The sequence below is a fragment of the Miniopterus natalensis genome, chromosome 14, assembly GCF_054644295.1.
Source record: "Miniopterus natalensis isolate mMinNat1 chromosome 14, mMinNat1.hap1, whole genome shotgun sequence".
Taxonomy (NCBI): domain Eukaryota; kingdom Metazoa; phylum Chordata; class Mammalia; order Chiroptera; family Miniopteridae; genus Miniopterus; species Miniopterus natalensis.
The window spans coordinates 30395707-30409290 of NC_142094.1; the positions used below are offsets into that span (position 1 = coordinate 30395707).

Sequence of the window (13584 nt, forward strand, 5' to 3'; positions counted from 1 at the left end):
AGTGGGGGGATGAAGGTGAGGTTGCCCTTACAACCTGTACTACTGACTGATTGTATGTGGCAATTACAATTTGAATATAGTTTTCAACTGTATCTCAAAGGATCCAGGACTCCAAATAGGATCCTAAATCTCCAAGACGACCCATTTCCCTCATTCCAAGGAGGTCCTTACGTTAATGGTTAATCTATGGAGGAAGGCCCCTGGCTTGGGATTTACAGTTATGAAAGTTAACTGACGTACTCTTTGTTAGAATCAAGCAAAAACAACATACCCAAATGGCGATTTGACTGACCATTATGCCACCGACGAACTCTGAAGATTTTAGTTAAGAACTTGTGCTCACTCCTCAGGAGTCTGGCTGTGCAATTCAGATGTAAGCAAAGGCAAACAAGAGTTAGGCAAGTTTCAAAAACTTTAATAAAGAAAAAAAAAGACACTTCCAAAAATAAATGCCACACAAATGAAAGTTTATAAAAAAGTGAAAGATATTCATGAACCAAAACCCTTCACTATCAAAATATACTAAATACTAAAATCTAATGATGCTGAGTGTTCAAATTCTGGGGGAGCGTAGCATATAATAATATAGCTAGTCAAGTAGTGTTTTTCATGATATGGCTGCTTCAAGACATCACTTAATATAATTACTTTTTAAACCTATATTTTCTTAAACATCCAGTTCACAATTCATTTAAATATTTTACATTCATTTATAAAAACACATTTGCTAACAACGGGTTATTCTGTGTTTTAATAATAATGAACCATGGTAAAATACTTCAGTGATTTAAATGCTTTGCTAATGAATTACTACACCCATTACAGATTCTTACACACTTATACAGCTACTGCAATACTCAGAAGAGCTACAACTCTTCTTAAAAGTGACACTCACTCAAGTTTGGTAAGCATGCTAATAATCAGAGATATATTTTTCCCAAGTTAAAATATTAGAACTTTCAAGCTTTCTTTAAAATCTGCAAAGATAACCTGCTTATTTAACTACTTTTAACTGGCAGTTTATAAAAACAGAGGAAGCATCATTTTAGAATTTTCTCTATAATTTCTATAGTAAAAAAATGTTCTTTTTCAAACCGGGTGGCACTAAAATTTTATTTTAGAAATTCTAAATTTTAAAATGTGAAGAAATTCAATGTCCGGTACATCTAGAGTGTTTTTTTAATGAATCTAATTTTTCTTCAGGTCTATACTTTTTTCAGTGTGGGTGACACTACCTTATACACATACATCTTAGTACTTCAGTAAATAATCCATTTTAGATATGATCCAAGACACACCCTAACTTATTCTAAATTCTCTTCTGTAACAAGGGACCAATCTATACCATTCTTTAGACTGACAATTTAGTAAACAGATAAAAACCTTAAGCAATAAAATTTATATAACTAATGGTGGTTAATTAGCCAAATCAACAGGCCTTAGTCTCACAATTTGTAATTAATTTTCATGCAAAATTTTACATAGTTTTGATCCTTACTTATAAAGTATTATTTTATCTTTTTAAGTAATCAAGACAAATAGTAGAAAAAGCATTTTATTTATATGGAAAAAGCTACATTAAGATCTGTAAAAGGTGTCATTATAATATTGACTATACAGAAAAAAATTCAAACGTGAATAGCAACAAATAAAAGTTACACATCTTCCTACTTAGCAGTGCAATTAATTCACATTGCAATAAAGTTAAGTCAAGTATAACAAAATCAAAACAAGTGTTTCTCCATAATCAGTATACTGAGAATTACAGTGTAAAGATCATTCAGGTTTAAGAAATCTGCACTCAATCTACAGAATACCCTAAGACAAGGGAGACAGACAGTTAATTCATTTAATTATCAACCGTTCGGTTTTTTTCAATACTGTTCACAGGGAAAAAGTAATGAGTTGACATACACGTAAATAGAATATATTTAGTCTATACAGTAAAAAAATACAAATTATAAAGTGAGCTAACAAAGAATGAAATCTGAATACAGATTTATAAAACTGACAACATAGACGACACACACAGTATTTCTCATGTAAAAACATCTAGTTTCAGCAAAAAATAATTTGGTTGCTTTTCAGATGCATTGTAGATCTTGTAAGCTGAAGATGCAGATGTCCAAGTATCTTAAAAACCATGATAAATGTCTTTCTCAATGCATACAAAATGATAAATGCTCTCATCACAGTCTTAAGGGTATTTTTGGAAGTTTTTTTTGTCTTGCTTCAGAAATACATTTAAAATGGATAAAAATCAAAAGATTTCATGGTACAATGAAACAGTAAACAGTGCTCAATTTACTGCTAATATTGAAAAAAACCTAGATTTTACAGTACTCTGGTATATATGAAAAATTTTTTGATTTTACATTGCATATTTCTGAGTCCATTCTCTTGCGTGTCTGTTGTATCTGTAGGCATACAAAAGGGAGATAGTAAAAACATACAAATTGAATCTTTTAAAAGATCTATCTATATAAAGTAGTATATTCTACCTTCCTATGCTTCCTTGCAATAACCACACATATACCAATTATTGGGTGAATGTGACTTAGCCTTATGCATAAATAAAACAGAAAACAAATTATTTTTTAACAGATGGATTTCTCTACAACCTATATGAAAACATACCTAAACTATAAACAACAAAATTAAAAAAAGACACAATTTATAATAAAAATCTATAGAAGGCAATGAGCAATTTGGAAATTGCAAATGAATTGATGGTACCAGCAAGGTGAAGCAGTTTGAAAACTAGATCAGTTTGGGGGGTTAGCGAGATCTTCTCTTCCTGGGAGAAGATAAAGAATATAATGTCCAATACTTCCCAATTATCAAATTCTTTCATTTTAAATTTATTCCCTAGAATTATATATAGTTCTTTCCTACCAAAAACAAGACATACTTTCTGCATCTGCTATTAAAAAGTAAAGGTTGCCCAGCCGGGCGTGGCTCAGCGGTTGAGCGTCGACCTGGGATCCAGGCGATCGGGGTTCGATTCCTGGTCAGGGCACATGCCCGGGTTGCGGGCTCGATCAATGACTCTCTCATCATTGATGTTTCTATCTCTCTCTCCCTCTCCTTTCCTCTCTCTGAAATCAATAAAGATATATTTTTTTAAAAAAAAAAAGTAAAGGTTTACAGAGTATATGAAAAGGAACAAGATTTTTTGTATAAAAAGACTAACAGAGTTTAAAAAGAAAGGTTTACTCCACTGGAAAGAAAAACAAACTTAATGTAAGTATAATAAGCATAACTAAATGTACTTATTAAATATATTGGTAATACTTATGTTTTGGTAGACCACAAAGAAATGTACCCAAACAGAAATAAATATAAGTAAACACTTACTTTTCTTTGTCTGATTTATAGATTTGTGCAATATCTGGTACTAAGGGGTCATCTGGATTAGGATCACAAAGTAGAGAACATATGGACAATAAAACTAGATTGAAAAGAGAACCTCATATTAGATAATGATCTTTCTTCTTTATACAATTACATATGTGAAAATAACCTCATTGAATATAGACAATGAACTCATAGGGAAAACAAAACACATTAAATTACATTTTAGACTATAGCTGGCAGTATTTTTAATTTTTAAAATTATAAAATTACCATACAATATATATAATACAAATTATTATACCTTTAAAGTTTTAAATTCTATTTAATTTCTATTTATTTAAAAAATATGAACCTCTAAAGTAGCTATTATAACCTTTAAACTTAAGAGTTATTTACAAAAATATTTTTGGTAACACACACATAGCCCAAATGGTACATAATCAAAAACTGTTTAGAATAGCAACCTAACTTTAGATATCTCTTAGATATATTTGTATCCTTTAATGAGAAAACCATCCATTTTTTATTCTATTTTAATGCAGAAAGTCTGTGTTCTAATTAATTCAAGGTAAAGCAATCAAATTATAGTTAACAGTGCAAACCACTTGGACATTGTGCTCATGTACTTTTTTACTTTGGCTTAGTGTTATAGATTGTCCACAAAGAAGGAAGATTCGTAAGATTTTTTCCAATGACTCTTTTATTCCATGTGCATTATTTGTATCACATGTATGTAAAAGTAATATGAATAGTTACTACATAACTTGTAGATTTTAAAATATAGATGGAAATTTAAAAATTGTTTCTTGCCACAATTTTTATATGTATATTTAGTATTTTTATAAATACTAATCCAAATAGGTACACACACAAAAAATCTAAGTATCTGAAAAAGGAAGCAACGAGGACTCTGGTTCCTCATGTGTGGGCTTCATCGGCATGCCACCGCCTCTGAGGGGCCGTGGAGTCCTTGGAACAGCCTTCCACTTCTAGCCTCCTCTGTATGTTCCTTTATCTTTTCCTATTCTCCAAAATCCATAAAGCAAAGTTGATTCTTAAATGATGTGAAAAGGAGATGCTGCCAAGGGCACTGACACTAAAACTAGTATTTAATTCATCTTCCTTATCTTCTACTGTATATTAAACCATGATTATGTGGGCTAATGTCTCCAGAAAGTTTCCAGATAAAAATCAAAATAAGACACTGAAATGTCTGTACTTGGGGCAGCAGGTATAAACTACCTTACAAAACAAGCAAGAGGCAATTTCCTCGCCTCCCTAGGCCTGCTGCCCAGAGCCATGAGCCCCGATTTCACTATTATGCACAAAAATCAAATGTTTTAAGATAAGATAAAAGGAATGCTGACATTCACTTGTGTGCTTACTATGTGCCAAGTACACAGTGACCCTATGTGGTAATACTATTATAATCCCCATTTTACATATGAGAAAACTGAGGCTATTTGAAACTGTTCTTTTAAAGGACAGTTACCAGAAGGCAGAATACTAGTTATTCTTTATAAAAAGCTACCAATGTGAGAAGATAAGTGCTCAACATCTGGCAGTCTGGCATTTCTTTTATATGTGTAGGTATTTAGCTGCTTATGCCAAATGAATTATATTTTGTGATACCATTCCAGGAAAGAATACGTGAATTTGAATAACCCTTTGACAAAGAATCTTTGCTACATCTAGTGCCTAACAGTTACACTATATAAAAGATTTTTTAAAAGACACTGGAATCTACATGAATGTTTAACACAAACATTTTAGGTCACAAAAACTGCCATCCACAAATAACTGACCTAAAGGGCTATTACTCACCTAGAACTTAAAATAATTATGGCTATAGACTTTGTTTCCTATAAACCTCATCACTTTTAAAAACAGGTTATATATTCAAGTAGCATTTATTTTTTAAAAATTTTTTCAATGACCATGGATCCCTCTCTGAATCCTTCAAGAGAATCAATTTTCTTAAATTTTATAAAAAGGTAAAACTACCAAGTTTACTTCAAGGGCAGATGCTTCTAACTCAAAACAATATTTTCCAACAGTCAGGTTCTCTTCTGTTTAGAGAAACAAGACATGAATTAAGAGGGTTAACACAGCAAACAGGATTCATTAAAGAAACAAAAATGGCTTCAGATGTACAAATCTGAGAATTTAGCAAAGAACAATGTTACAGATCCTTGAAAGTTAAGAATCCATGTGGAGTATGTATCAGTCATTATGACAATGCTATTGATTATTCAAAGTTTAGAGCAGCAATTTTCAACAGGTATGCAGCAAGAATTTTCAAAACATGCAGTACCTGACTATTTAGTCGGGGGCAATGACCTCTCCCCTCTTAGATTGTCAAATAAAAAAATGACAACAGCCAATACAACAGCCACCTGGTATGAATGAATCGAAATTATACCTATTTTTGTCAGATTGGCAAAAAATATGTTTTTTTGGTGTGCTGCAGAATCTTAGTTAGTTTATATGTGCCATGAGATGAAAGAGGTTGTATGCTGCTGGTTTGGAGCACTATATTACATGTACTACATTAGTCTATCGTGTCAAATATGTCTTTTATTTTAAATAATTTATTTTATCAGCCTAATCTGATATTTCTTCTTATATGAAGTAAAACAGATATAAAGCTTTGATCATTAGGTCAAAAATCTCATTTAATAAATGAGACACCTGGCCCTAAAATCATATATTTACTTCTGCTCTCTCTCTTTTTAAAGATAAAGCCAAGCCGAAAGGGTAAACTGCCAAGAGGCTTATCCCCAACTTTCTAGGTCTAAGATTTTAAATTTCTCGTATTTCATCACTTAGATATGCCTACCAACACCACCCCCACCAAGGTTATTAACTGTTAAAAGCTAAAGAGAATACATATTAAGAACTATGAAAGCAAAGCAAAATCAAAGCAGGAGGAAACACAGACTGTTTTTTTTAAAACTTTGGTCCTTAGATTTTTCTATATTTTTCCAGTCTCATTATCATCAACTGTTATATATCCGATAAGTGAAATTACCTTTTGATACAGTCAGAGCTGGTGACCATTGTGACCTCAGGATATCAAGACAAATACTTCCATTACTGTTTATATTTGGATGGTAAATTTTTGTTGTGAAAGCGATCTAAACATAAAACAAAACAAAATAAAAATGTGACAATCCATGAACAGTGAACAAAGAACAGAACTGATTTGCTCTAGGGTAAAATGTCTTCAATTTTAAGTGACCCCAGCAGAGAAATGTATTCAACACAAATTGAATGAACATCTACTTTGTACGTGCATAGTTTTAGCTACTGGGAATGTGAAAGCAGATAAAGTCAGTTTCCCCGCCCCGCTACTCCCCACCTCCAGCAAGAAACTGAGAAATATTTTGGAGAGTACAGTAAATAGGTCTATAATAGCTGATATGACTTGCTGAGTAGTACCTGAAGTAATTAACCATGGCCTTGATGATCCCTCAAAGTAATCCTTTTTTTAATTTGATTATCAGTGATACCTGGAAGTGACACTAAAAATAGGGTGCTAAACAGGATCTAAAAATAGGGTGCTAATCCTGTTCTGGGGGAAAGTTGAGGGGCCTCAGTTTGTGACCTCTCCTGAGAAATCCACCAAGAATCCTAAACTCCCACAAGAGTTTTTGCTTTATTGTTTCACATATATAATGTTATTCGGGTATTTTAAAAAATATAATTTGTTTCCTGAGCCCACACAGCTCAGCTGGCTCACTTCCTCTGCCTCTGAAACTTTCTGAATAAATTCTCTCTTATAATTTGAAAAAAATTAAATAAATAAAATACGTATTTCCTGAATGATAGAATTTGTTAATGATTTTGTCCCTCCTGATATCCCTATCATTTGTTTCCTCTTTAGATCTAAAGTAAATGGAACAATGCAGGGGGGGTGGGGGGGGGGGGAATTACCTATGATACTTTCAACAATAAAGATAAAATTAAAAACAAACAATAGAGATAATAAAGTGATTTAAAACTAAAAAAATTAATATTAATTAATTAATTAAATGGAATAAGAATATGTTTTCATCCCTCCTAACAACACTAAATGAAGGGACTGTGTCATATTTACTTTTGTATTCCCCAATGTAACAGAACCTGGCAGGTGTTCAGTAAATGCTTGCTGAATACTTAAAACTGAGAAAAAAGATAATTCCCTACATGGAAAAGTCTGATTTTTTACTATAAAACCCAAACAACAGAGATCTAATGAAGAGGAAAATAAAGTAAGGAACCTAATTTATAGCGTAACAGATACTGTCCTCTGTTTTACAAACATAATACAATTATTTGAGTAAGAAAGCATATTTTAAACTCAGTAGTTTTACAAAATAGTTGAACATGAACCTGTCCTGGACATCATAAAAATATCTCTGGATATAGCCCTGACATAGGAGTAGCATCAATTATAAAAATAAAAGTACCTTTGGTGGTTTAAAAGGATAGTCGGTCGGAAAGTGGACAGTGAGAAAGAAGACTCCACCTTGATATGCGCTATCAGGCTGAAATTACAAAATATCTGCATCAGTGTTTGATACTACATTTATTTGATAACCTAAAATGATCCCCCCCCCAAAAAATGTCAGTTTGAAAAACATGCCATCATTTTGTCATAAGTTCAGATCATTTACCTTGAAAACAGGTTTTCCTTTGCAGGTATGAATGAGGATTTCCCAACTATCATGTTGATATCATAGAGTTTAACACAAAAATAGCACACACACAGTGGTGTGACTTGCCTGTACAAATCTATTTACAAATACATATTTTTAAGTATCAGTATATACACAAGACTGCTGTGAGAAGAGAATCATTTTCTGCAGCAGTAATAAGTATGAAAAAAAAGGGCTGGGGCTAGTGTTTACCTGCTAACTTATGAAACTGAAGTTCTGATAGTTCTCTGAGGGGCAAGAATGGAGATGAATTGAAGAGAATAAGCTATGAAAGGGAAAGGCTAAGGGACACAATTTAGACCTCAAATCCTCACTCAATAATAGTTTAGAAAATAATGTGAAAATGTACAAAAAGCCCCAAACAAACCTAAGAAATTCAATATTCACGGAATTATCAAATCATGAATCAACAAGAGGAATTTCAATTTGGCCATGCATTTTTATGGCAATTAGAAAATATGTTACAAGCAAGGGAAAAAAAGATAGTTTTTTTAAAGGTAGCAAAAATACTTAAGATTATATTTTAATTCCTTTATATTTAATTAAATGTATCATGTTGTATTACCATTTTGGTTATAATAGCAAGACTATCATTACTTCTTTCTTAAGTTTGTGCATATATATTAGAGGACTATATTGTATAATTATTCTTACTGTATGTATTGTTTAATTCTAGTTCATTAAATATTATAAGGAATGTAGAAAACATAAGTAAATTACAATTGATAGTCAATAGTCTGTTTAGATATTCAAATGATACTATGAAGTGACATGTTTACATTACTAAAATAAAGGGGGTATGCATAACATAATTATAACCATTTGCTACACGTAATTCACCTAAGAAATATTTTTGAAGGGCTATAATTTAAGTGGTAAGGATGATAGTATTTTGAAGGTTCTTAGTAAGCAATGAAAAACAAACCACCAGATTCTTCTTAAACATTGCCATTTAAATAAATGTTGCATTTTACCCTTTAAAAGGCTAACTTGACAATTTAGTAACTGAGATACCTGCCCAGGACTCCTGCTCTGAAAAGTCAATTGTTTTGTTTCTTAAGTTAAACACAAGGCAATACGATTAAAAACTCTGTGGCTCACTAGACCTAGATAGAGCTCTTTTGGGGGAGAGAGGAGAGAATGATGTTCATGAAAACATGTTAGTATGTTTCCCAGAAGAAGATTTAAGCTGTCTGTGCCCATTCTTATGCAATCAGATTTCTGCTCATACAGAGGAAAGCCTGTTTCTAGTCACAGCTGCCTCTTGGGTGTAGAAAGAAATAATCTTAAAAATGGTAATTAGTGTTGAGAGAAGCCGCCCATAAAATAGCAGGTAATTTTGATTTCAGGATAATCCAACAAAACTAAAAGCGCCACACTCATGAGGTGGCAAAGATAGACCCAATGCAATATTTTATCAGTTATCTCTCACATATGGGAAGTGATAAAACTCACTGCAAATGGGTACCTGTTACCTGTAGGAATTCCATTATTGCGTTAGACTTATTTCTGACCTACTAAAACTGTTGATGTGGGAATAATTATGCTTAGTTCTGAACAACTAGCTTTTTGTGTTTAAAAAAAGATAAAGGAAACGCACAGCCTGGTTGCAACTTGTGGGTGATCCATTACTATGTATAATGACTGAGGATTTGGCAAAGGAAAACACATCCCAACGACCCTAGCAAGTATTTGCCATCAGTGCTGTAGAAAATTATCATAAACCCTTTAATCACATTTTGCTTCCTGAGTGATTCACATACAAGAGAATTCAACCTTAGCCACAAACATCTGATCAAAGGTGAAATGGCAAGAATGAAGTATGAGGGGATTAATTTCATATATATGAATCATACTTACAGGCCCCATAATAGTTGCTTGCCAGTGGAACACTGAAACAAACAAAGGAGTTTTGGAGTCATTAACAAATGTTCAAACCTATATTATTACAGGTAGCAAAATGCTAGCAATAAAGCAAAGCTTACAGTCGTCTCCCACAGGTCCAGCTGAACAGTGAGCAGGTGGGTCACGCTGTAGATCACTTAATTCCTGAAACAAAACAAAATACTTAAGATTAATTCTTTTTCTAGTAAAACAGCATAATAAACCATGAAGACACAGACTATCAACTTCACTTTTAAAACCATTTTAGGCAGTTCAGTTCAAAATATGAAAACAGGCCAAATGTGGCCTGCGGTGGGCAGGGGAGCCATCGCCACTCAGCCTGCCACTTAGTTTTCCCTCTCTCGCCCCCTGGGCTCCTGGGGGTGGCGGAGAGGGTCTGTCCCTGCACATGGGCCTCCGTGTTCAGATAGTCTCAAGCCACAGAGAAATGGTGGAAAATTCACCATCTCCATTGCCAGAAAGAGCAATTTATGGCTTTGTTCTTTTCTTAAGCTCCCAATTTGGCTTCATACTATATCTCATGTTGGCTTTTATTCCTGTATCTTAGCTAAACTCCTTAGCTGAGCCAGTGTAGCTCAGCAGTTGAGCATTGACCTAGGATCCAAAAGATAGAGGTTCGATTCCCGGTCAGGGCATGTGCCTCAGTTGCCAGCCGGATCCCCAGGGGGGGCGTGCAGGAGGCAGCAGATCAATGGCTCTCTCTCATCATTGATGCTTCTATCTCTCCCTCTCCCTTTCTCTCTCTGAAATCAACAAAGACATATTTTGGGGGAAAAAGTACAGGGCAGTTGCATTGTCATCTATCTTCTCATTACTACAGTATTATGGTATGTACTCTTTTTCTTTTTATTAAATATATCTTTATTGACTTCAGAGAGAGGAAGGGAGAGGGAGAGAGAGAGAGAAACGTCAATGATGTGAGAGAGTCATTGATCGGCTGCCTCCTGCACGCACCCAACTGGGGATTGAGCCCGCAACCCGGGCCTGTGCCCTGACAGGGAATTGAACCCCGATCGCCTGGATTCCAGGTTGATGCTCAAACGCTGAGCCACGCCGGCTGGGCAGGGTAGGTACTCTTATTTGGAGTGAACATGAAGAGAACCTCCGCACTCAACTCCATTCAAACAATCATCATAACTCTGCTAAACATCAACAGCAGAAGAAACACCAAGAAGAGGCCATGCTAGCATTAACAGGTATTCCCTCTAGTGAAGTAAACCAAATGTTCTTACAGCCAAAGAACTTCACATCAAAAAATTAATTGAATGTAGACTAACATCAAACATTTATTATAATTTTTGACATAATAATTTTGACCATAATTATCTCTCTTAATATCAGTACTGAAATATTTTGAAAAATAGAAGTTGAACTTCTCTTAGATTAAGTTCCATTAACATTGTAAATGTTCTCAAATGTTAGTTATTAATGGACAGAATAAATAAAACACTGTATTACCATAAAAAAAAGACAAAATGTATTCTGTCACTGACTGGAAGAAGAATAGGAAATAAGGTATTAAATTTCTTCACGAGGCAGCTCCAAACCTTGAAAAAACTAAATGGATTAAAATTGTTTTTCTTTAATATTTCTAGGATAAAAATATTTAATGAGTATCTACTGTAGGCAAGGTAATTTATATAAGTATTAGGTATATAATATATAAGAAACAGGTCTCACTTCAACATATTTATAATCTAATTTGAGAGAGTGAAGGCTCACAGAGACGGCTATTTAAGGAAAAACCCAAAGGTCAAATGAAAAGAAAGGAGAACAGTAAGGCCATATTTTGAAGCCTAGCATGTTGATTCATATGCTCTTTTCTGCTATCAAGGAAGCACAGGAAGGATCGTGGAGAGGGCACAGCTTTAGGTGGGCCAGTCCCGGGTTGGCATTCCAGTTTTACCATAGCTCTAAGACCTTGGAGAAATTACCTTTCCCTTACCTTCAGCTGGGAAGAATCTAATCACCTCCAAGTAGAAAAGGTATAAGTTCAATATAAAAAAAAACCTATATATTAGGATTGAAGAACCTAATTTAGCTTGAAGATCAGGGAATGTCTCTGAGGAAAAGGGACCTAAGCTGAAATCTAACTGAGTGGGAGTTTGGGGCAGATTTGAGTGACACTGTGCGGCAGAGCGGCATAAAATGAGGTTGAAAAAGTAGGCAGAGGCCAGGCCCCAAACTAGGAACAATATACCCATGTTAAGGATTTGGGGTTTTATCCCAGTGCCTCGGGAGGGGTTTTAAGCAGTGGCATGATCTGATTTAAAAGATGGCACTACTGGTCTTAGTAACTGAATGGATTAGAGATGGGAAAGAGGAGAAGCTATAAGATTAGTTACCACAGGCAAGAAAAACAGGGGACTGGACTGGAGGAGTGGCAACAAGGAAAAGCAGACAGATCTGAGATATTTTGAAGGATTTACCTATCACAGGATGTGATGATGAATTAATTACATGTGCAGAGTAAGGAGAGGTCACGGATATGTATGAGGAAGGTCAGGGCAGCTAGCATTTACTCGATGTTTTATTGTCCTAACAATCCTCAGAGGTAGGTGTCATGTTCCCCGTGTCACAGATGAAGAGCACAGGTGACTCACTTCACTATGTGCGCACAGTGCTGGTGTGTGCAGGGTAGAACTGGGATTCAAACCCTGAAGGTCAAACTTCTAGCTTTTTAGCTTCACAAACGTACAAAGGTAGATGCCATTTACTGAGACGAGGGAACACTAGAAGACAAGTTGATTTGGAAGGTAGACCTACAGAATCTGTAACCCCTGTGACAGCAAGGGAACTTTTAGTTCAACATACAGGACTGAAGTATAAAAGAGGACTGGACTAGAAATTGGAAAATCATTGTATATACCTGGTATTTAAAACTGTGGGAATGATGTAAACATTTTCATGGGAACACATGTAAACAAATTTTGCATTTCATCAAATCTAAGATGTCATCCACCGTAAAACACATCCTTATTTTATGTAACAATAATTAAGGAGGAATGCTGCCAATTAATTTTATCATACCATGGATTATAAGATGCATCCAGATTTTATTCAAAACAAAAACAATGTGCACCTTAGAGTCATTACAATATGGTAATTATAGCAATGAGTTCAGTGTTCTAATAGAGACAAACAAGAAGACATGGTAGTGATAGGCTTTCCGGAAAAAGTGATATGAGCTAAGCAACTGAGCCAAGTGCAAAGTCAGGTCTCCTTCTTCCAAGTCTTTCAGTCTACTTTGGTACTTTCATTTTTGGTTTTGTTGCTGTTTTTTTCACAGCTGGTACAATGCTTCTCTTCCTGACAAGAATTAACTAACAGAGTTAGCAACTCCTTTGGTCCGGATATAGTTACACAATAAAGAGAAATATTTCAGTCTCTGACTTAGCAATAGTGGTTAAAAAGCAAGGCTTTAAAGTTCAAGTCCAGGTGCCACCACACACTTGCCACATGACCTTAGGCAAAATATTTTTTTTTCTTTCCTAATCTCAGTTTTCTTTCATGTAAGGGGCATTACTACTTTCATCCATAGTTTCTATGACCAACAAGTGAAATGACACATGTAAAGCATATATCAGTCTCTGGTACACAGGAAGCATTTGAATAAATGTTA

At 34.4% G+C, this 13584-nt stretch overlaps 1 protein-coding gene across 2 annotated transcripts in view; it reads right to left on the bottom strand.

The window, feature by feature from the left end:
* Positions 1-399: 399 nt before the first annotated feature.
* Positions 400-13584, bottom strand: part of UBE2D1 (ubiquitin conjugating enzyme E2 D1) — a 34787-nt gene continuing 21602 nt past the window's right edge. Inside the window, exons 2-8 of one of the 2 annotated variants that reach the window (XM_087824415.1) lie at positions 10043-10106; positions 9918-9949; positions 7809-7886; positions 6389-6494; positions 3358-3451; positions 2516-2562; positions 400-2417 (exon numbers count right to left, since the gene is read on the bottom strand). In XM_087824415.1, coding sequence (XP_087680541.1) covers positions 2335-2417; positions 2516-2562; positions 3358-3451; positions 6389-6494; positions 7809-7886; positions 9918-9949; positions 10043-10106 — 504 coding nt within the window. In that variant the 3' untranslated portion in view covers positions 400-2334. The remainder of the gene's footprint in view (positions 2418-2515; positions 2563-3357; positions 3452-6388; positions 6495-7808; positions 7887-9917; positions 9950-10042; positions 10107-13584) is intronic. The other variant, XM_087824414.1, reaches the window with a different exon arrangement.